At 47.2% G+C, this 24260-nt stretch overlaps 1 protein-coding gene across 12 annotated transcripts in view; it reads left to right on the top strand.

The window, feature by feature from the left end:
* The window catches only part of NAV2 (neuron navigator 2), a 764629-nt gene that overhangs the window by 700002 nt on the left and 40367 nt on the right, over positions 1 to 24260 (top strand). For 10 of the 12 annotated variants that reach the window (XR_010841345.1, XM_067038097.1, XM_067038101.1 and 7 more), the window contains 8 exons: positions 1293 to 1760; positions 2430 to 2495; positions 3834 to 3878; positions 6573 to 6733; positions 8349 to 8537; positions 15310 to 15362; positions 20702 to 20725; positions 20840 to 20914. Coding sequence is in view for 11 of the 12 variants with exons in the window: in XM_067038097.1 (XP_066894198.1) it covers positions 1293 to 1760; positions 2430 to 2495; positions 3834 to 3878; positions 6573 to 6733; positions 8349 to 8537; positions 15310 to 15362; positions 20702 to 20725; positions 20840 to 20914 (1081 nt within the window). In the remaining variant the exon portion in view is untranslated. The remainder of the gene's footprint in view (positions 1 to 1292; positions 1761 to 2429; positions 2496 to 3833; positions 3879 to 6572; positions 6734 to 8348; positions 8538 to 15309; positions 15363 to 20701; positions 20726 to 20839; positions 20915 to 24260) is intronic. The other 2 variants (XM_067038098.1, XM_067038099.1) reach the window with 2 other exon arrangements.

Genomic DNA, 24260 nt, shown 5'->3' with positions numbered 1-24260 from the left:
GGCTTTTTCTGTGTAGTTACACATAGCAGGATTAGGAGCAAGGCATAAAAGTTGGAAGACGGTGGGTTAGATTTTGCTTTTGTAACAATTGGAAGTGCTTGGCAATGGAGCCAGTGAGCCTTTGGAGTATAAAGTAGTGAGGTCCCTGACAGTGGAGGTATGTAAGCACTCTAAAGCCAAGGTTCTGCAACAGGATAGTTCTTTCTCTGTCACCAGGCAAAAAGTGTTCCTCTTTTGTCACCAGACATTGTAGTGAGGGTTGATTATGTGTTTGTTTATTTTTACAACAGTTGGGATTTGTAACAACTGTTTGGAGTGGTCGGAGGTCAAACTCACACCACTTTGACTAGCTGGGAGAAAGGCAACCTGCCTATCATAGTATGTAGTGGTATCTTCTCTTTTCGGAGATACCTGTTCCATGACAGTTTTAGTGGATAGAGTAAAGCTGTTACATTTCTAGAGTATGTACTGTCCTTTGACTTTAAGACAGTTTCTCCATCCTACCAGAGAACCCTCTGCCAACGGAAGAGGGAACTGTCTGTGTCATTCCCTGTGTTCTGACAGCACATTTTGTGGTCATGAGCAGTGGGGGAGATGACATGCAATGGCATTTCTGTTGTGTCTGTCACAGAGACACAGTTCACACCCAGTGTGTCTGGTTGAACATCTTGTGAACCCCACAAGGTTTGTGTGTATCACTGGACAGTACTAGCTCTCTGGCCCTAAAAGACACATCTTTCAGGCTGGGCTTTCATGTGAGAATACATCTGAGAGGATACATTGCCCAGGCCACCTCCAGATCTAGCCTCCTGTTCTTGATTCTACATGTTTGCTTAGAGATCAAAGAAACCAAATCCTTTGGAGTTGAACTGTCATAAACGGAGTGCCTGCTTTGTGCCTTGGGTCCTGGATACAGAGGTGATCAAGACAGCTCTTTTCCCTTGAGATGTTTCCTGGGCAAGGGCAGTTTTCTGCCTTACTCTATTTATGGAAAGAAAGGAAAGCGAGATGTCGGACCAGCAAGGGATAGGCCTGTAGAAAATTACTCCCCGTCTCCCTTTGGCTCAGGTAGATCCAGGGTCTCAGCAGCAGCCTAGAACTTGAAGGTGGAGCCTTTGCTCCACCAGTGCCCTGGCCCGCAGTGTTGGCAGCCTTTCCCAGGGGAGCGCCTTGAGCCGTAGGAAGGACCGCGCCTCCCTCCCCAGGGACTCTCACTAGCTCCTGTGACCCGCCCTCCTCAGCGCCCCTGGGCTTTGGGTGTTCAACCCGTGCAACCCTTTGTCTCTTCGCAGACTCTTTGGTGGGAAGCCTACCAAGCAAGTGCCCATCGCCACAGCCGAAAACATGAAAAACTCGGTGGTCATCTCCAACCCTCATGCCACCCTGAGCCAGCAAGGTAACTTAGAGTCCCCCTCGGGCAGCGGCGTCCTGAGCAGCGGGGGCAGCAGCCCTCTCTACAGTAAGAACGCAGACAGCGCCCAGTCCCCCCTGGCCTCCAGCCCCAGCTCCGCCCACTCGGGCCCCTCCAACAGCCTCACGTGGGGCACCAACGCCAGCAGCTCCTCGGCCCTTAGCAAGGACGGCCTGGGCTTCCAGTCGGTCAGCAGCCTCCACACCAGTTGCGAGTCCATTGACATCTCCCTGGGCAGCGGAGGGGCGCTGAGCCACAACTCCTCCACCGGCCTCATTGCCGCCTCTAAGGATGACGCCCTGACCCCCTTTGTCAGAACCAACAGTGTGAAGACCACACTGTCGGAAAGGTTGGTGCTGTGCATTTGGCTGCCTTTATCTCCCCGAAAGACGCCCTTCCAAGAGTCCAAAGATTATGTCAGGAAGCCCGAGTGTTAACTCACCTTTGCTGGGAGATTTCTCTCTTTCTGATCACTGCCGTCTTTCCAGAGGGAAGCCAGTTTGGGATGGATTAAGCCTGGCTCTGCTTCCTGTTATCTTTTTCACTGTGGTTTTTCTCAGTGCATGGAGCTGCTGGAAGCCTCTTGGGGGCAGATTTCATGCAGCCTTTTGAAAGGGCATTCTGCTTTCGAAGTCCGTCCATTTTATTGTTTGTTCATCCACTGCCTCTTTCCCTGCCCCTTGTAATTGTGCTGTCCAAGTAGGCGGCGGCTGCAGCCGCGGAGCGTGTGGTGGGATGTTCCTTAAGCCACTGAGTCCACATACTGGTGTCCCGGGCAGACACCCTCCTACTGAAGGGCCGCAGGCCAGAGTGACAGGGAATCAAGAAACCAAAATTGTCCTCAAAGCTCTGAATCTCACTGCAGCAGGGGTGCATGTCCACTTGCTCCACATGGGGAGGAAAGCCAGTATCAGCGCTGGAAATGAGAAAAATGTTCTAGGCGTTGTGTATAATAACCCCACCCCCTCCTTCCAATCTAATGCTCCTTCTCTTGTTTTCCACCTGCCTGGCCTTCTAGCCCTCTCTCTTCCCCTGCCGCTAGCCCTAAGTTCTGCAGAAGTACTCTGCCCAGGAAACAGGACAGGTAATGACATTGTAGGCCGGGGATGCCACCGAGCCTCTAGCTTCCTCTGCCCCCCTGTGTCGAGCCAGATGTCTTGTATGAGGCTGTTGGCCTGTGGCTTCCGCTTGTGTTCGTGGCCCCGGTGTGCTCTCTGACCCCCAGACATGCCTGTGAGGTTCTGTTCCGCTGCCCACAAAGCCCAGGAAGAGGTGGAGCGGGGCTGGCCCCTCCTCTCCCAGCTTGGGAAGGAACCTCAAACCTGCCACCTGGCGAGGGGGCGGCAGAAGCTCTCACTGGCATCTCAGCCTCCCCGTGGCATGCTCCTGCTTCCCGGCTTCCTGCCCTTGCTCCTCTCTCCCCTCCCCGCTCCAAGCCCAGAAGTGACCGACCGCCCACCACGCGGCTCTGCGGCCCTCACCTTTGTCTCCCACACCCCTGCTCCCCACGCAGCTGGCTCTTTGCCCTCTCAAAGGCCTTTGCTGCAGTTTGGCTCTGTGTCTCGCAGGCTGTTGTGTTCTGTGTGCCCATTTTCTGTAACAGTAAGAAAAATATGTGGAGTGTTGTCGGCCTCCAGATGCCCTGAGGGTGGGCCTCAGACGTGGATCTTGACCTTCAGTTTGTGGGGAAGCCATGGCTTGGCCAAACATAATGAGCAGATGTTGTTTCATGCTAGGGGAAAAAACAATTAATGGAAACCCTCCTCACCCCATTAACAGCGAACACTTTGCCTTTGTCAGACTCATAGACCAAGCCTTTAAACCGAGCTCTTTGGAAATCCGAATACTGTGACTTTATCAGCCAGCAAGTCGTAACATGCCCCAACTCTGCCCAGGGCTCAGCTCCTAGCTACGCCCAATGAGAGCCTCGAAAACTGAGAGGGACCTGGAATTCGGTTGTTACAGATGAATTCCAAATATGCAGACTGCTGGCCTCTTGAAACTCTCCAGCAAGTCCCTTCTCTCACTTGAAGTCATCGCCAGTGGCATTTGGTGCTGGGCCAGAGTGGTTAGGGGTGCGGGAGGCCTGGCATCTCTCTCTGCCGCGGAAGGCATGGGCTCTTGCTTCCACATGAGGGCAGCTCCTGAGTTTGGCTTTGAACCCGTGGAAAAGGAGGAGCAGTTGGGGCCGAGTGGCTCAGTCCTCCTGGGGACGGGGGTGGAGGATGCCTGGGTGTGAGCGCAGGTCTGGGTCTCCTTTGTTCCCGTGGCTGTGGATGTGTTGCATGCAGAGGACCACTCCCTGGTGAAGTGAGTCTCTTCCTCCAGATCTCTTGGCTCGTCCTTAGCCTTTCCCCCCTCACGCGGCCTGCTTTCCCTGTGCTTCTCTGAGGTTCTTATGTTTGTTTTAACTTTCCTACAGTGACCCGCACCTTGATAGGAACACTTTGCCTAAAAAAGGACTCAGGTATCTGTGTTTTCTCCTTGCATCCATGCCATCTGGTATGGCTCTGGGGCTTGGCTGTGTGGCTCTCTCATGGCTGGTGGGGCTCGGGCTGGGCTGGGGTCCCCGCTTTGGCCACCGCAGCAGGACCCTTTGGATGACGGCTCCCCTCGCAACCCTCTCGTTCTCATCTCTCCATGTGTCGGCTTCTTTGCTTGAGCAGAGGCTGTGCTCTTTCAGGCTTACTGTGGTCAAACCATCTCATGACAGCCATCCCTGAGCAAGCCCGGAGAGTGGTTACCGCTTCTTCCGGGGCCAGCGGGTTTAATTGCTGATCACTTCGCCATGACCATTCCATTCACGGGCTGTCTTCCAAGAGAAAGGATATGACTTGTAGCATGTTGATTTGTCAGCCAGGACACAGAGCAAAGGAGAGAAATATTCACCCCCGCCCCTGCCAATTTGAAGATTTTTAACTTTCTGGCCCATAGAAAGTTGCTAAGGACAGGTGCTTTGCACTTGTCTGAATGTTCTAATAATCGAAAATCGGGTCAATTTTCAATGCCCAGCAAGACATGGGTGTGTTCATTTTTTTGATGGAAAGAAAGTAAGGACTTTCTTTCCAAGAGCGAATGTCCTTTCATTCACTGTAAGTGATGGCTCGTTTTTGGCGCTGGTCCTGGTGAAACAAGATGCTATAAGTCACCACTGCTCATGCCATCCACCTCACTTTGCCACCCAGAAGAACTTCAGTCCTAACGCCTGCCCCGTGATCTTAATGTCACATGGTTACAGCTGTCATTTCTCCCGCTCTCTAAACACCTCGTTCTTTGTAGCATTGGCTTCACCCTGCACCAAGCAGTAAGTGCTTTCGCAAAACGTGGAACTTGGAATGAAATGTATCGTTGCTGTCATGTATGTCTGTAGTTAATAACCAGCAGTTCTTAAGGCTGAGAGCGTTTTGACCAGTAATGGGAGGTAGGTATCAATGCTTCCTTTCAACAGGAGTTCCGAGTAAAGCCAAATCTAAAAATCTAAGAATAAAAGTGTTGAAAAAGCCCCCGAGCGACCGACCTCCCGAGGGAGGAAGTTCAGCACGGTGGCCTTCGAGGGGGGAGTTGGCAAGACCTTTAATACTTAACAGTTTTCGTCATGCTTGTCGGCACTCAGGCTAACGCTTAAATCATATCCACTCTTCACGTGAGTTTGACCTTGATGCCCCAGTGTTGCTCCCAGAGGAAGCTCACGTCTTCGAATATCAGCATTTCGTAATGCTAATGTGTATATTTCTGGAGCGGATCTATTCTGTGAAAATTATGTAGCTCTGGCTTTTAAAATCTGTTTTTTAAAAAATTCAGAATAGAGGTAAGTGACAGGGTATCTTCAGGCGATTGATGGGACCTAGAAAGTCTGACTATAGTAAAAACATTAAGGAAGAATCGTGTCTATGTTCCCTCTCACTGTGACTCCCTTTCTAGCTCACCCACTCCGTACACACACACACCCAATTCCAACACACTGACAACACCTTGTCCTAAGTCAAGAGGACCCCTCTACGTAATCAGTAGTAACCCCACGGTAATCTGTTTATAAGTCCAAAGTCCTCTGGCCACTGGGGCACTTTAGACATTCGAGATGCTGCCTGTGGACATAATGAGAAGAGCCCACAGGCAGCATCCATAATGGATTTGGGAATCAGACAAATATGGATTGAAATCTCGGCACATGATTCAAGGCAGGCCGTCACCTTCCCTGAATGTAAAACAGGAATAATAGCATCTGTGTTGCTGGGAGAATCCGAGGCTTCAGTAAGATAATGTCTATGAAGGCACCTGGCACGTTGGAGACGTTCAATAAATCATTATTACCAAATACGTTTCAGAATTAATGATGAGGTGGACCATGTGACTTCTGAAGGCCCTCCCCTGCGTGAGACCCAATGATTTGGGGTTCCTTTTGTGAAGACTGGTTTCTGCCAGATTCTAGTAACTACTGTCAGCGTCGGTCTCCTCATACCTTCCTTTACGTGTCTGGTTTCTGATACTCTGTGATTCATGGCCATTTACTTGCGCTCCAGAATGCAGATGCCATGAGCTATCTAATTAAAACTTCCTCAGAGCTCTGACAGCAGCTTGTTTTGTTGCTTCAGTCCTGTCAAGGTGGAGGCTTTGAAATGACACCGTCATGAATCAACATGTTACAGATACGCCCAGGGACGGCTCTTTTGAGCGTTTACCCATCCTGTTCCCTTTATGTAGTTCCCTCAAAACTGAAAGGGGGCTTCCCTGGTGGCGCAGTGGTTGAGAGTCCGCCTGCCGATGCAGGGGACACGGGTTCGTGCCCCGGTCCGGGAAGATCCCACATGCCTCGGAGCGGCTGGGCCCGTGAGCCACGGCTGCTGAGCCTGCGCGTCCGGAGCCTGTGCTCCGCAAGGGGAGAGGCCACAACAGTGAGAGGCCCGCCTACCACAAAACAAACAAACAAACAAACAAACAAACAAACAAAAAACTGAAAGGAATTGCAGTTTTCCCCCAAAGACAGCCAAGTGACAAAAAAGGTTTTGAGAAACTTTGTGAGTTTCGGGATGTGTAGTGATCTGATTTTTCAAACACCATCTTTGGATGTATATTTTCTTTTTATGTTTATCGTCAGCTCCAGAGAGCTCATTTTCATAAGCGCTGTTCGTAGTTAATCCCAGCCTGATTTCTGTCTATGCAGGTACACCCCCACCTCCCAGCTTCGCACACAAGAAGATGCAAAAGAATGGTTACGGTCCCACTCTGCAGGAGGCCTGCAGGACACTGCCGCCAACTCTCCTTTCTCCTCTGGCTCCAGTGTAACTTCTCCCTCCGGAACAAGATTCAACTTTTCTCAGCTTGGTGAGTAGCTGCTTGGCATTAACTGTGTTGATCAGCGCCTTAGGGCAGAGGTTATCTTGCATTTTGAAAGGGACATGTGGTCACATCACTCTCAGTATCTGATCAGCCCTCAGCAGTGTAGTTTGATTATAGGCAATTGATAGGAGAAGAAAAGAAAAATGTGTTTTGGTTCTCTATCAGTAACTTTCTCTACATGGTTGATATAGGTGGGGTTATAGCAAAGAGCAAACCATCCATGGAATGAGAAGAATGTATTCTAAAACCTCTGAAGATGTAGGTTTTGTAATGTATCCCATGTTTGGTCATCCTCCTTGCTTTATTAAACCGGAAATAAAGATCAGGTTTTGACTGAGCAGATATTCTTGGAAATGCCTACCGGTGACATCATGCTTTGACTGGCACAGTGAGGAAATGAAAAGAATTTGTAACAGTCCCTGCTGACATGTCAACGGATGCTTTTTTTAGAGACAAACACCCACACAGACTTATAGATAGGTAAAAGAGAACAGTCCAAAGCTTTTGTTTGTTTGTTTGTGTGTTTGTTTTTGTTTTGTTTTTGCAGTAGGCGGGCTTCTCACTGTTATGGCCTCTCCCGTTGCGCTCCAGATGCGCAGGCTCAGCTGCCATGGCTCACAGGCCCAGCCGCTCCACGGCATGTGGGCTCTTCCCGGACTGGGGCACGAGCCCGTGTTCCCTGCATTGGCAGGCGGACTCTAAACCACTGCGCCACCAGGGAAGCCCCAGTCCAAAGCTTTATATGAATCCATGTAAAAACTGCATATGATCTGATAGCAAGTATACACAGTTAGAAAAAGGAAAGAACAGCCCTGGCTGAAATGACTGGGAAAGGTTACACGAAGGTGGCAGGATGAGAGCTGAGCCTTCCAAGACGGAAAGAGAAGGAAATATTTTTTCCAGTCTCATCTCGTTCTTTAGAGAGGCAGCCTTTTCTGATTATTGTGAATAATAAACTCATTCTTTAAGGACTTCTAATCAAGTAAGGGTCAACTCTTCATTGTTAATGAACCGAATGCATACTTCTGAACTATTTTACGTTACTGAAATAGACGGGATTTTAATAAGAAAGCCAGTTTCGGCTAAGGTAAATGCACCGCCTTTGCACTGAAGCTCTGCAGGCACCATTATGAAATCTTCCCCGTCTGAGACAGTGAGACCTGTGTTCGTTCATATTGTTCTTTCCTGGCTGTAACTCTTTGAGGCAAGAGTTTCTTGTCATGCACAAATGCTTCCCATCTGATCAAAAGCCTGGCTGGACTATTTTGGGCTTTTGGCTTTAGGGAGAATTGTTCCAGATGAGCCCAGAAAGTAATTAGCTCATGCCTGGAAGGTGACACTAGCTTGTCTGTATGTGCCAAGTTGGAAAGCTGAGGCCCAGAGCCTCGCTTTGGAACTGACCCACCTTTTCCTCCCTTATTTTTAGCTGTAAGTGTGTTACTCAGATGCTGGTGTGACCACCTTTGAGAAAATAGACAAGGGAGAGAAGTTGACAGGGACGGGGATGGCTGATCGTAAGCAGCCTCCTCTTCATCCCCCTTCAGGATTTGAACCTGGGACATGAAATCTCCAACCCTTTGACTGACTCCTTTCCTTCCAGCGAGTCCCACCACTGTCACCCAGATGAGCTTGTCCAACCCGACCATGCTGAGGACCCACAGCCTCTCCAATGCCGACGGGCAGTATGACCCGTACACGGACAGCCGCTTCCGGAACAGCTCCATGTCCCTGGACGAGAAAAGCAGAACCATGAGCCGCTCAGGCTCATTCCGGGATGGGTTTGAAGAAGGTAAGAAGCAAGGAGATTCACCCTCTCTCACGTTGTGCAAAGCGGTTAACAGTCCTCTATACCGAGTTCACTTTGTTGACCTAAGAGTCCACCTGGGGCTTCCCTGGTGGCGCAGTGGTTGAGAGTCCGCCTGCCGATGCAGGGGACGCGGGTTCGTGCCCCGGTCCGGGAAGATCCCACATGCCGCGGAGCGGCTGGGCCCGTGAGCCATGGCCGCTGGGCCTGCGCGTCCGGAGCCTGTGCTCTGCAACAGGAGAGGCCACGACAGTGAGAGGCCCGCGTACCGCAAAAAAAAAAAAATTAAAAAAAAAAAAGAGTCCACCTGTACAAGTTTCCAACTCGCCACTTACTCTGGGGCACGGGGCTGGGGAACTCTGAATAGTAGGGTCTGACTCTTAATTAACCTCGCAGGACTGTAGGGAAGACAAAACACCGGTGAACCCTGGAGTTGACCGAGTTCCGCTCCAGGCTTCTCTCCCTTGGACTTGGGCCCTAGCTTCTTGGCATGCACCTCCGCTGTGAGACTCAGCCGCTGCCACACCATCTTGGCAATGCCAGTTACTGGAGAGTTCGCTTCCCTGTGCCGACACACCCGCATGGCTTTGGGGGGCTGTCGGCAGCCACGCCTCTCCCCTTCGCTCCAGAATTTTCTATTTCTTTTCTCAAGCACCAGTTTTTTTAAGTTGATTGCTTTCAGTTTTGCCCTTTTCCTTCTTTGCTTGCTAACTGGGAATATTTGGTGTTGGATTCTTATGTTTTGTTCATTTTATTTTATTTTATTTTTTATTTTTTTGAGATCAAGCCATTTTATTGAGGGGCTTCGGGGGAGGGTCGAAAAACTGGGAGGACAATGAGATCCGACGTCCTTCTCCCAGCCAGGACCTTCGCCACTTCACAGTCACTGAAAGGCTGTTCATTTTAATCAGAATTTGGGGAGAAAACTACAGTGGACCTCTTCATCAGACATCTTCCTAACTCAGTTCATTTTTCTTTCCTACTTCAGTCAAAGCGTGAGTTAGGGGAGCAAGCAGTCAAAATGTTGGGAAGGCACATCACCCCCACCCCCAAAAGCTTCCCACAGATGGGGATGATAAGACATTGGTGTCAGTACCAGTGACGAATGGTTAAGAATAGGGGATAATAACACCAGGGTTTGAATTCCAGCTCCACTACATCTTAGGTGTATGATCTTGGGCAAGTTAACTTCACCTCTCTGTGCCTTTGTATTTTCACTGATGAAGTAGGAGTACCAGGCTCGTGGAATTATTAGAATTAAATGAGATCATATATATAAATGTTAATCCAGTAATTTTAGTACCTGTTACAGCCTGAAAACTGAGCTTCAGCATTGATGTCCTGGCAGCTGGAAGTCCCCAGCCAGAGGAAGGGAGACTCTTGGAGCAAATGGAGCCCAGACTGAGGGCCATAGGCCTAATTGTGCCTTTTCTGCTGGTGACAGAACAGAATGGGGGTGGGGAGGGGAGTCACAGGCACTTCCCTCTGTTCCTGGTCCCTGTGAGAATGGGGAAACATGCCCAGTGCCCTCCTGGTAGGAAAGAACAAATAAACTTGTGACTGTCGAGGAAACCCCTAAACAAGTCAAGAGGGAGAGAGATGCAAGATGTCAGCTTCTGCCCTGCCCAGTGTTCTTTTTAACAAAAGTTGTAAAGAGTTTAGTTACAGAGCAGTTGCCCCCTGGTTCATCTTCCTTAATTCTCTCCACTCTGATTTATGTATCATTTGCGTCCAGTGAGCAGACACTCGTCTGTAAATCCATCTGTGGGAACCCACTGGGTTATCCCAGTCCACTGGGATAGAGGATTAAGGAGGGGCAGAGCCTGAGTTACTGAGAGCGTTTTTGCTGGATTTAAGAGCTAGAAATCAGAAGTAATCATGGAGGGTACGTTGACCGTAAGGGGAAGGAGTAGGCAGTTTGTCTTTAACATTTTTCTGATCAGTGGGCGAACCAAGCATGGCCACAAAGCATTTCCCAGCCCTCCTGATAATGACTCGTGAATGGAGAGTGCCCTGTGCCCTATTCATCTGCTCTGTCCCGTTTGTACCTGAGTGAACCGTGTTCAGTGCTGCAGCTTGTCCAAACAAGCACACTTGACCTCATAAAGGTCCAGGACCATTACAGTATCATCATCAGATGGGTTTTTTTATTCCATCTGGAATCAAGCCATCAGGCAGCACAACTGTGGAATATCTGGGATGTCAAAGTAACATTGATAAAAAGGGCTTGCCCACATGCAGTATCTAGACTTTTGTAAACCCTGATGACTCATGGTGATGTGGAACTGAAGCGCAGAGGTAAAATCAGATTTGGGGAGAAGGGGTAGAGACTGCTGTCGATATACTAAGAAACATGTAACATCTTCATCTTTTGGGAAATTTGGCATCAGATTGGTTTTATTTCTTCCAAGGCTATTACAGTACAAAAACAAAATAGGGCTTGTGCAATTAGGTGTTTTTAATTCCATTGGGGGACGACTTTTTCTTTTCCCCTCTTGAATGTATAAACTCCTGATACTGCAGAAACAGTTGGGAAAAAATTCACATCTCATGTTTGGACCGAATAGAACCTCCTTATATTGATAAGAGGCAGTTAGGTATATCATATGCCAGAAAGCAGAAAGAAATTTAGGAAGAATTAGCACACATACTTGGCTGAGGTTTTTGTGGGATTTAATTAGCACTTTCCATTTTGAAGGAAATGGAAGTCATAAATATGTAGATGAGGTACAGGGCTGGCCCAGGTGCAACCTTTCAAGGTTATTTCAGGTAAATTAATTTCCATCAGATGCATTATGCAATCTTCAAGTCAGCTTTAATAGTGCACTTTAAGGAGATGCTTGAGGCACTTTTCGAATGAATGTCTTTGGAGAAAAAAAAATCCAGGGACTTTACCAGTCATCCCTAAGAACTGGTGTGGTCTAAATCAGTTCATATGGAACCCACAGAAACGGAGCAGCTTATTAGTAAATAAATCTTCTGTTCAGCTCTCCTGTGTTTCTAGCCCCTGAGTTACACTTGGATTCAAGTCCTGGCACCTCCACTGTTAGCAAGGTGACTTTGAGTAAGGCACTTGAACCTGTTCAGCCTATTGCCTATTCACTAGAATGTGGAAAATAAGTATAACTGTACCTACTTCAGAGGATTGAAGTGAAGATTAGGTGAGATAAATCCTGGAAGGCATTTAGCAGAATGACTTTGAAAGGGGTTTATAGTAAGTACTCAGTCAATGGTAGGTATTGTTATAGTTGTCATGTTTTGTTTTATCTTTCTCCCCATGGGCCATTTCAACCCCATTTTGTTTATGGCAAAGTTGAACAGAGGAAGTGACTTGGGGACGTTTTGCAGCCAGAACTATGTCCTAAACTCCTGATTCTCAGCCCTCTGTGTTTCTACTCAATCCTGCCTTACACTTATCTCTTCCTTGGCCACAGCTGGGCTTTCTTACGTGTCTGAAGCAAACCCTGAAGCTTCATCAGTGTGGCCGCCGTCTTCAGTTATGCTTCCTTTGCTGGTTGAGAAGGCAGCCCATTAGCCATCAGAACTGCATCTCATTCTCACCGACTCCTTCCTTCCACAGCCCCCAGTGGCAGAGCGAGGACTAGAGTGCAATACCCAGACTCACTTTGTCTCTCTGCTCCTGACCAGCTGTGTGTGCTTGACCACATGACTTAGCCTCTCTGGACCTAAATTTACTCCTGTGTTCATTGGGGATAGAAATTCCTGCCCTGTTTGGGAATATTACCTACAAATTCTCTATGATGATGAGGATCACTTCAAACAGTAGCATGAGGAAGAGCTTTGATTAGTATGAAGCTGAATATATATATATATATATATCTACGTCTATATCTATAGACGTAGATACGTGTGTGTGTATATATATATATATATGGTGCCCAGGTGTGACAACAGAGGCATTTGTTTGCTTTATTGGCTGGAATGTGCCCAGTTGTCTCATTCCATCTTGTGATTTCACCCCTACCTGTGCCTTCTAGTTCTTCTCAAACATGCACTTTTGGGGCTTCCCTGGTGGCGCAGTGGTTGAGAGTCCGCCTGCCGATGCAGGGGACACGGGTTCGTGCCCTGGTCTGGGAGGATCCCACATGCCGCGGAGCGGCTGGGCCCGTTAGCCATGGGTGCTGAGCCTGCGCGTCCAGAGCCTGTGCTCCGCAACGGGAGAGGCCACAACAGTGAGAGGCCCCCGTACCGCCCAAAAAAAAAAAAAAAAAAAAAAAAAATGCACTTTTTGCTTGTTTGGTCCCAGATTGTGCTTGTGTAGATTGAATGAGGGGTTTAGGAAACCATTCTAAATATACCAAAAAGCTTTACCAAAACCAAAAAAACTTCAGATACCAGTAAACAAGGTCACTCAAGGGCAAAGCCATCTCCAGATTTCTGGTCTGCAGATTCTGTTCCTGAATGCTGTAGGACCTTAGGCAGGTTGTTTAACCTCTCTGGGTTTCAGATTAGTCAGTGGCAGAGAAGGCCTAGATATTCTCTGTGGTTCCTTGTATCTTCAAATTTTTGGAGGTACAGGTATAGGGAGGAAGCTGCAGAGCATGCTTTTGCTGCTCTGGCTTTGTAAGTCTCGTAAGCATTCTGTTGTCCAAAAGTATCCCAGCCACATAACCCAGGCTCTGCCTTGGCTCAGTTTTCTTGAAGGAAGGCCAACTGCAATGATTCAGGCAGCCATATTCAGCTTTGAGTTGATCTGGAAGGCAAGGACTCTCTCTGGACCACAGCCTTGCTGTTGCTATTTACAAGTGAGAGGAATTAATTACAGAGAAAAATAATTACGTCCACCCGAAGCTTGCCAGATGTGCTCCTCTCTGCCTGCAGCCCCAAGCTTGTCTTGAGGTATTGCAGAAGGCATTATCAGTGAATCCATGTGTATGAGGTAGAGAAATATAAGAGACAAACCTCCATTTTTCAGCAGCCCAAGTCCACACAGCAGCCCTGTGCAGGCCTCTGGAGCGGGCGTCTGGCAGGGCGGTGTGATTGAAGGATGGCTCCATGCTAGTCACCTCTCTTCCCTCATCTTGGCCTCCAGCATAATTTCCCCCCTAGTGTCTGTGTCATGGGGCTAAAGTAACTTACCCCTTTGGACCGTTAGGCCACTAGGTTGGGGCATGAGAGGCCTCTGTTAATGTGTGGACATATTAACACTGAAAGCCATTATTGGCCGTTAACACCTTAAACTGATTTTTTAGGGGCATGGGCCAGATGAGTCATGGATGGAGAAAGAAAGGAGGAAAAGCTCTAGAACCTCGGGCATTGCTGAAGAGGGTGGATCTGAGTGATGGTGCAGAGATAGCCTCCGAACAATTGGCACCGTCTAAGAGAGAAGAGGACCAGAAGCACAAGCCAAGAGCTGTGTGGGTTAGAGGAGGGAGGAAGCCCATCGCAATGGCTGTTGGGGAAATGAGATAGGGCTCCAGGCGAAGATGCTGTTTGAGCTGATCCTGGTGATTTGGATGGGCAGGAATGGGAAACTTCCTAAACCAAAGGAACTGAATGGGCAGAGACTCTGAGACGGCAAAGTACCATGCAGGCCATGCTTGAGAGAGCCGTGCAGGATTCAGAGTGCGATAGGAGCACCTAAATGAAGGATGGGGGGGTTGGAATCTTTATTGGGGAGACGGGGTGGAGGCACCGGAGTGGTAGGCTGAGCCGTTGCTGGGATATCTGTGGGCAGGTAGCTTCTGCCAACTGCTGATCCAAGATGAGTTCACTCCTTGGGTGGTAGGTGAAAGCCGTCTAGTACACATGCAGTGTTCCTCCCCAGCCTCCCACTCTCAGACCGCAGGTGAGAGCGCGGTGTGGGGTACAGGCAATCCACTCCTGGTCAGGGAAGCTGTGCCCCATTAGAATGTCTGTGATGTCTCAACAGGCATATTTCTGTCTTTCAGACAAGTTGTTGGGAGATTACTAAGAAAATGTCATTAAAGAATCTGGTTTCCAAGAAGAGAAGTCAGGCAGAATACCTAGTCCTGGAAAAGACCCTGGTTTAAATTACATGAAAACAGAAAATAAAATGTCTATTGGCTGGGGGCAGGAGGGGGGGTGAGGAGGGTTAAAGGATGGTACCCAAAATACCAGTCACAAACAGAAAAGGGGACACTTTGTAGATATGATAGAAATCAAATGAAGAATCTATGTTTCTGTGGATATGTTTTCTAAACAATGTTCTACCACATGGTCATCTAGGATGAATTTACCGTGGCCAACAGCCAGCCTCCTATGCTCAAAATAATCAGCTCATCTTTTTATTTATACAAATGGCAGTTAGCTAGCAGGATATAAAATATATATGCAACCCAATCTTAACCCTAAGGGAATACATTCGAAAAAAGAAAGAAAGAAAATATGCTGGAGCAGAGCAGGTAAAAGTTGCCTCTGGGTAATAGAATTATGAGTCACACAGGTTATGGCAGTGAAAATGCTTCTTAACATTTCTCTGTACTTGAAACATGTAACTTAGTAATTATGTGTTATTTTGATAGTTGGAGCAGGGGTAGTATTTAGAATGTAAGAAAAAAAATGTGGTAATAGAGAAATGACTCCCATAGAAAATTATTCCTTACTTGACACTGACCTGTCACCAAACCAGGAAAGGTTGGGTCAAGATGAGGTTAAGTTGCTCCAAGCCTGGTAATGTCCTCTAATGCTGAGTTTCTCCTTCCCTTCCCCTTTTCCGCTCCATAGTAGCCAACTGTGCAATTCACCTTTTCTTCTTTTCTTTTTTTTTAAACAGTTCATGGATCCTCACTCTCCTTGGTTTCCAGCACATCATCAATTTATTCTACAGTGAGTATAAATCAATGCTGTGTGGCTATGTGTGTCAAAAATAAAATACAAGCATGTCTCCTAGAGAGAGTGCTTCCATTATAAGGGAATCAATTAATTAGGGAACAAGGTTTGAAATTCACAAACAGTTACGGATGTACCAACCAATAAATCAGGATCTGACTTTTGTTAAAGTGGCATTGTGCTTCAAGTGGTAACTAGTTAGAATGTATGAGATGCCTTTTTCAACTTTGTGTCTGCCTCAGTTTCTTTGTCTGTAAAGTAGAAAGAACAGCAGCCCCTACCTTGTGGCGTTGTAATGAGAATTAAAGTTATGAATATTACTGTTCACTGCAATATAAATTCCTTGAGGACAAGGACTTTTTTCTGGTTTTATTCCTAGTGCCTAGAACCGGGCCTAGCATATAGTAGGTATTCAAAAAATAGGTTTGCATGAAATAAGAAAATGCACGTAAAGCAATGAATAGAGTGTACGCAGCACAGAGGAAGCTCTCGTAAATGATAGCTGTCATCAGTGAGAGGTCTACTGAACAAAAGCCAAACAATCAAATATAGTACTGGATTTATTCAGTATGCTTTAACTCGGGAATTCCTGTAGGAAAAAAAAAATTTTGATTAATTAGTAATTGGGAATTCTTTAGCCCTTAATTCCATGGAGGACAGATGTTTTAATAATTCAGTTTTTGGTAATGCCAGGTGTCTCGGCTCTGTAGTGGCACAGACTGTAGATAGCCCCCTATAAGTTAAAGACCATCCCAGAATCAAGTCAAAGAGCACAGGGCCTGACTGTTCTTTCTTAGGCCTATAGCGAGCAAACAGACTTCAGTGGTTGCTGACACGGTCTGATTTGAAGGACCTAGAAATGTTCTCTTCTGCGCCTACCCACCTTGCCCCTCCAACTCCATAGTACCTCTTTCCTCTGCTAGTCATCTTGTCTGAAGTTTTATCAAAGTCCTGGCTTTCATTTTAAAGACTTTATATATGGTAACCTTGGGAAGAGGTTATTTAAGCCGTCATCCAAGAAAGCATGGGGGGGCTTCCCTGGTGGCGGCAGTGGTTGAGAATCTGCCTGCCAATGCAGAGGACACGGGTTCGAGCCCTGGTCTGGGAAGATCCCACATGCCGCGGAGCAACTAAGCCCGTGAGCCACAACTACTGAGCCTGCGCGTCTGTAGCCTGTGCTCCGCAACAAGAGGCCGCGACAGTGAGAGGCCCGTGCTCCGCGATGAAGAGTAGCCCCCGCTCACCGCAACTAGAGAAAGCCCTCTCACAGAAACAAAGACCCAACACAGCCAAAAATTTTTTTAAAAAATAAAACTAAAATAAAAAATAAAAAATGAAAGCATAGGGATGGCCTTCTAACTATCAGCTATTGCATCTACTGAGTCCTTTCGTCTAGAATGAAACTCTGTGACATGGGTACCAGACCAGAGGCGGTACTTTTCAGCCTAGATTCACTTCTTCTACAGTATTTACTGGCACCAAGTATTGATATATGCCAGGCTCTGGGCTGAGCCCCGAGGACATGGTTTAGGTGGAGAGAGGAGCCTGCTTCCGAAAGAGGAAGCCAGAGGCACAGAGGGCATGGGGCGGGCCGGGGCCGGGCGTGGGGGGGGGTTGTGTGGCACTCTAGTTTCACAGGGTTGGTGCACTGCAGCCATACCAGACATTTCAGTGCCCAAACCCCATGTTTTCCCAGGGAGTTCCCAGGGTTTCCTGTCAGCACATTTTTCGTTCAGAAAAGTGAAAAATGGGGGCTGGCCTGCGTCAGCCAGCCTGGGAGGGAAAGAGCATGAGCTCCTCCACCTGTGAGAATTCAGATGCAGGAAACTATCGCTTGCAGTTCCTGGTTGCTTCCCCTTCACGCCAACCACCGGGAGTTCTTACAGCTACAGGCCTCTCTTTCAGTAGGTCTTGTTCTAGGTGTGTGGACCTGAAGTTCGTGTTTTCATGAAATTTGAAATCGTCCTTTCTGAGTTGATATAAATTCACAAATTACCAAAGACCTAATAATAATAATTTTTAATTCCACGTTTATCTGGATAGCAAGAGACTCGAGGCCTATTCATAGTTTTTCCCTTACCGTATGACTTTGGACAAATTACCTCCTTATTCTGGGGGTCTCCGTTTTGCCCTTGGCCTCAGGAAGCTAGGCCAATTGGTCTCCGAGGTCCCTATAACCTCTGACATTCCACTAGTCAGTGAGTCAAAGGTTCCCATGTACTGTTCTTCATATGTGCCTTCTCTGAGGATGTAAGTTCCTTTTGCAGACTTTTTACAAAATACTCTAACCTTTGAATATTTTCATGACGGAGTGGTATGCTAATTCCAAGCAAAACTGCAAATCTGGCTAGATTCTGCTACCACCAAGCAGTGGTGTGTGGTCCCTTATCTATTATTAGCTCCGTGGTGATGATGAAATTCAGAAACACATGCTCAGGCGCCTTTGTAAATGAAAAGGTAAATAAGTTGGTATTTGTTGTCTAAAAAGAGATCTTTGGAGTCGCTTAAGTTGCCACCAACCCAGACCAAAGAGTCTGTTGAAGACCAGAGTGTTTTAAAGGCTCTTATTGGATGATTATAGGCTTTCTCCCCCATGAAATCTCTAGATATTCAAGAATGTTCATTCTGGCTGAAATTTGCCTGTAATTTTAATTACAAAGGAAAGAAAAGACAGCCTGATACTAAACAAATGCCATGAAGAGGTCATGGCCGGCCCTTGGAGTAGAAAAAAATTGAAGAGGCCACATCTGGCATCAGATTTGCTTTCTTGGTTGGTAGGGAGCAACAGTTGAGCTCCCAGGGGAACTGCCTAGTGGAGAGAGGCCCGCAGCTTCTCTCGGAGTTCCAAGATGTACAGAAGAGCAGCAGTAGCTGGGGCAAGATACAAAACACATGATTTCTCCAGGCTGCTGTTGAGAACAGGATTCCAACCCCAGAGACAGGTGGGCACCGAGACAGACAGTGGCAGCCGCCCAAGGAAGGCTGTTGATAGAAGTGTTTAGAAGTGGGGCTGGTCCTCGGTGGATGGTTCAGCCTGCTAACAGACCTCCATTCGCCTTCCAAATGTTAGATAGCTGTGACGTTATCACCATTAACTTTTCTCCTTTGGATCAGACTCAGAAGCCAGGGCCTTATTTCTGGAAGGCCTCCAGGAGAATGTCACTGTAGTCAGAGCAGGAGAAAGTGCTGGTTAAGATCATAGGCTCTGGAGCCAGACTGCCTTGGGTCCAATCCCAGTTCTATCACTTCTCAGCTGTCGCCATGAGCAAATTATATTAGTACCTTGTGAAAGAGTTGTTATAAGGATTAAATGAATAATGAATGTCAAGTGCTTGGCACCATCTCTGGCATATAGTAAGTGTTCAATAAAATGCTACTTCTTATTACCAGAACATAAGCAACATAAGATGTGATGGACTTGGTCATGTTCACAGCTGTATCCCAGATTCTTTTTTTTTTTTTTTTTTTTGCGGTACGTGGGCCTCTCACTGTTGTGGCCTCTCCCATTGTGGAGCACAGGCTCCAGACATGCAGGCTCAGTTGCCATGGTTCACGGGCCCAGCCGCTCCAAGGCATGTGGGATCTTCCCAGACCGGGGCACGAACCTGCGTCCCCTGCATCGGCAAGCAGACTCTCAACCACTGCGCCACCAGGGAAGCCCTATCCCTCCCAGGTTCTTAAAACAGTGCTTGACACATAGTTAGAAATCAATAAAAATCTGGTGGTGGTGGGATGAATTGATAGGCAGACAGACAGACAAAGAGAGATGGCTGAATATTATCAGAGAGGGAAGAGTAAGCCCTGAGGACTTCTCCAAACCTTCTCCTGAAAGTGTTTCTTAGATGAGGAGATTGTCCAGCTGTGTGACTTTAGGCAAGATATCTAACCTCTCTGAGCCTCAGATGGAATACAAACCTACTTTGTGGAGTAACTGCAAGGATTAACTGATTTGGCCCCAGTGTACCTAACAGGTAGTTACTGTTGTTAGAAGGCAGCCTGGAGGGAGGGCCTTCTGGGGCAGGATCAGGAGTGAGGGGGTTGGGAGCAGGATATGAAGGGCGGTCAGACAGGAAACGGCTACCCACCTGTCCCAGCTGTTAGGTACAGGGGCTATGGGGCCTAATGAATCATACCCCTCTGCATCCTGAACTAAGAGAGAAGTAGAAACCAGAAACCAGATGCTGACTTTTTAAAAGAATGGGTTTATCACTAGCGAAATTGGATTAGGACACACATAGAGGACTCAAGGAAAAAATCAGGGTCCTTCCTGATTTTCATTCACCTACCTGGCTCCCAAGTCACTGTTCCACCCCCGTGAAGTGCAAATGGTGGGGTGTGGAGAGAAGGGCAGGAACACTTCCAATATTTCCAAAAAAGGGTGTGTTTGTGGGGGCAGCTGGGGAGGGTTGGGGGTTTCTTCATTTATGGTCCCCCACCCCACCCCCGGGAACCCCAGAAGAGGGGAGGAATAGTTCCCCCTGCTGCAGGTTCCCCCAACCCATGTGGGCTCCCCCTCTGGGAAGAGGTAAGTAGCTTGTAGTCTCTGGCTGGCCAACTGCTGTGTCACCACAGACCCAGGGCCCAGTATGGAAGGCTTTGCCAGTAAGAGGGCCTGCAGGCTTCATCTTTACTCCCCAGGTAACGGGGGGGCTAGAGATGGAACATCAGGAAGGTACAGGCCGCCTTCATCCTTACAACCTGGGGAGTCACCAGGCTGGCTGACAGCGGTTCCCATCCCCCCTCCCTTTGGGAACCTTCCTGACCTGCTGCTTCAGTGCCGTAGGGAGATGAGAGGGAGGGATAAAATGGGACAGAGTTAATCTATGAGCCGTCCTCCCTGCCTCCCAGGTAGGATAACCCGATTACATACAGAATGCCCAGTTAAATTTGAAATTCAGGTAAACAACGTATAATTTTTTAGTATAAGTATGTCCCCAATATTGCATGGGACATACTTAAACTAAAAAAAAAAAAAATGTAAATTTAACTGGGTGTTCTGTTTTTCTATTTGCTTAATCTGGCAACTCTGCCCTAGCTTATCCCCTTCTCATCACAGCTTCTCCCTGTCATCATCTCCACATGGGAACAGGGGGCTCCTCACAACCAAATCAGGGGCATAACTCTTTCTAGTTTCTTAAAATAATGTGCTGTTCATATTTGGCCTTTCTGATTGGTCATATTAATTGAACCACTTTATCCAGAAAAGTCCATCAGGAAAGAAACTAATAAATCTTTAAGACTGCTGTAAGTGTCCAAATATGGTACTCCCTGTAGGCAAGATTATACTGTTCTTAGTTCCTCAACTGGTCTAATTTCTTCTATGTTCTTCTTTACAGCCAGAAGAAAAATGCCAGTCAGAGGTAAGGAAGAGTTGGCTAGTTGGATTTCGTCTTTCGCTATTAGCAATTATTTCTCCCAGCTCATCCTGTAAGTAGACTCCCAAAGCAAGTAACTCTGTCCCTTGTGATCTTTAGATTCGCAAACTACGGCGGGAGCTGGATGCCTCCCAGGAGAAGGTTTCCGCTTTGACCACCCAGCTGACGGCAAATGTGAGTACAGACCCAGGGCCGTAGCCATTGCTACCTCTGAGCATTATAGAAGCAGTGTGGTATAATAAAAAGGACATAGGCTTTAGCATGGTGGGTGTGAGTGTCAGCTCTGACACTTACTGGCATTGTGCTTTGGGCAAATTCTTTAACTTCTGAGCCTGCCTTTGCTCATCTGTGTGTTGGGGAATGATAATATTTAGCTCTCAGGGGTGTCATGTGATCAGTACCTGAAATAGATTAAGTGCTCAGAAATGTTCATTTCCCTTTCTCTTTCTGAAAATTTTCATCTTAAGAGAAAAAAAAAAAAATCTAAGGCTCCACAGTAAATAGCTGACTGCTCTGTAATTATAATATACACAACTACGTGTTCAGGAGGCACTGCCAACTGGCATTCAATTCAACAACTGTTTGAATGCCAACTATGACCCAGGTACTGTGGGTTCAACAGCAAAGCAGGCACAGTCACTGTCATCTTAGTGTTCTTTCTCTGGTACAGCAGAGAGACAAAACAGTTTTGCTATAATGTGATAGCTGTTGTGATAGCAATAAAGGGTGAAGGTTGCGGGAATATATAGGAGGAGCACCTAGATCAGTCTTGGTGGGGCTGGAAGAAGTCAGGAAAGGCTTCCTGGAGGAGGTTACATCTGATGAATGCTGTGTAGGGGAGGATGCATGGGAAGGACAGCATTCTAACCAAAGAGTAATTCGTGCAAAAGCCCACGGTGCATTTGGAAACTATAAATAGCCCAGTGTAATTAGAATCTATGGCTTGGATGTGGGGAAGAGGCTGGGGTGGAGGGGAGGAGGAAGTGGAAAGGAGGGAGGCATCGAAGAAAGGCAGGCCACATCATGGAGGCTGTCAGCTGTTAGGTGGTTAAGTCAGCTTCCTAACTGTGGTGTGGTTATAGGATTTGAGGGGTCAGAGTAGAGGCAGAGATCTCCTACCCCATCAGATCAGTCTATAAAGGAGCCCTGCTGCAGAGCCGTGAGTTGGCGAGGGCTGAGGCTCAGAAGGCAGAGCCTGAGGTTTTGGAAGGTGCTGAGATGCCTCAGAGGCAGGGCTTCCTGCTTGGGAGCGCACAACCCAGCTTGAGATCACATATCCGTGTGTGTGAGCCTGTCAGAAAGCCACCTGCGTGACTCCCAGCATGCTGTTAAAATGCAAAGCAACTTCAAAAGCTTGTCTTCTTTGGACCAGGAAGGTAATTAATATTTATCTGCAGCTTTTGCCCACATAATTCCTGGCTTGAGTCTGAGTCTACTCAAGGAAACTTTGCATTTCACTTTAAAGTCTGCACATGAAGTACCTAGCACAGTGCTTGACCTTGATTATAAGCTCAATAATTGGTAACTACCCATAACTATTCATTCTCCTGAGCTCTCTTAAATTTCTGGAAATCTTTGGGGTTTTTTTCAAAACCCTAATATACTAGGCTACTGTGTGTTTTATAATCCTTTATTTTCTTGACTTCTTCCTCTGTCGGTAACTCTATCCAAAGAAGATCAGAAATTGATGTTAGATCTGAAATTTGAGGCTTAGAGTCTAGTTAAGATGGCAGAGGTATTCTTCTGTGGGTAGTATTCATCTCAGTAACCAGATGCATGTATTCGAATCCAGCACGTACCCCAGACCCGGTGAGCCAGGGCTCTCCTCGAAACGTGAGGTTTGACAGCAAGTGATTTGGAGCTACTCCCCTAGTTAAGAATTACAGCTGCCAATGGCTGCCCCGTACTAATGAAAAAATAGTAAGTAATTTACTTATCAATGAACTTGGATTAATTCCTCCAGTGACTTCATGCTTCCCCAAGGGACCTTACATTGGGCCATTTGGAACTGTCCTCTCTGATCAAGAAGAGTGAGATCTCTCACATATTATTATTATTTCAGAAGTACGTTTTGCTCTTCACAAAAGCCATTGAATCCAGCATTGTTTTCTTTTTTCTTTTCTTTCCTTTATTTTTTAAAATTAATTAATTTGTTTTTGGCTACGTTGGGTCTTCGTTGCTGCGTGCGGGCTTTTCTCTAGTTGTGGCGAGCGGGGGCTACTCTTCGTTGTGGTATGCAGCCTTCTCATTGCTGTGGCTTCTCTTGTTGCGGAGCACGGGCTCTAGGCACATGGGCTTCAGTAGTTGTGGCACGCGGGCTCAGTAGTTGTGGCTCTCAGGCTCAGTAGTTGTGGCGCACGGGCTTAGTTGCTCGGCGGCATGTGGGATCTTCCCGGACCAGGGCTCAAACCTGTGCTCCCTGCATTGGCAGGCGGATTCTTAACCACTGCGCCACCAGGGGAGTCCCAGTATTGTTTTAAAGTAAATATTTAGTCTTGCCACACACCACCAGCAGTGCTAACGTGTTTTACTGTCTGCCATCTTTCTTGTAGGCCAAGCTGTGTTTGTTTTTCTAGGACAAACTACTCAAAGCCACCTTCTCTGAGTGTTTTTATACCACTTGTGTTTGTTTTCCTGGGAATACGAGAATGCTGCTTGCTGAGAAGGCTGTTGTGCGGCTCTAAACTAGTCTCCTGGCCCATATTTTCATAATCGAGATCATGACACAAAGTCAGTCCTTTTGCTCACCAGCAAAATGCGATCCTCTGGTTCTTCAGAGCAAATGTGGTTCCTTCTTGAGTTGCAAAAACACTCTCTTGATAGCAGCCTTTCTGGGGTCAGGTTTTTGCTTTTGTTTTTAACTGAAGAGAAATTTTGAATGCCCACAAATAGAATCTTGGGGCAATCAAAGGAGAATTGAAGTAAATGGAAATTCTGTCATTTAAATTTGACCTTGTCTTTCCTTTGAAATGCAAGGGTGGCAGTCATTCTTTTTCACATCCATGTCCTGGCTTCATTCACTTTGTGAATGTCTTGAATTGGTTGGCTTTTGTTCTGCCACATTGTGTGTCTCCCCGCCCCCCCCCCCCCACAAACTAAAGCATATCTCTTTATTTTAAAATGCAAAGGCATTTTCTCAATTTTTAATAAAGAGAGAGCGTGCAATCGGAAAGAAGCTGGCCAGTCCACTTAACATTTCTATCTCAAGTGCCCTTGCTCCCTGCCAGTTCCTACGGCCAATGGAAAAGACACTCAGCAGTTGATCCTAGAGATGTCTTATCCTCCATCTCCCTGTTTGATGAAGTCCAGTAACCGAGGCCTCTCACTCACCCGTCAAGTCTCTCCTCCTCAAACTGAAATGTCCACGGACCCTGACCCTCCTCACAGCACAGGGTGACGGCTCCTCTCCCACCCTTATCTTCTTCACTCTGTGCGTCAGTCACCTTTTCCTCTAGAAGTTTCCAGAAACATCAGATCTCACTTCTCCCAAGACTCAAGTATCTTGCTGGTCCTTCTGATT

The sequence above is a fragment of the Kogia breviceps genome, chromosome 7 (assembly GCF_026419965.1).
Source record: "Kogia breviceps isolate mKogBre1 chromosome 7, mKogBre1 haplotype 1, whole genome shotgun sequence".
NCBI classification, from domain to species: domain Eukaryota; kingdom Metazoa; phylum Chordata; class Mammalia; order Artiodactyla; family Physeteridae; genus Kogia; species Kogia breviceps.
The sequence above is the reverse complement of the archived record's forward strand: the minus strand, read 5'-3'. Positions and strand labels throughout refer to the sequence as shown.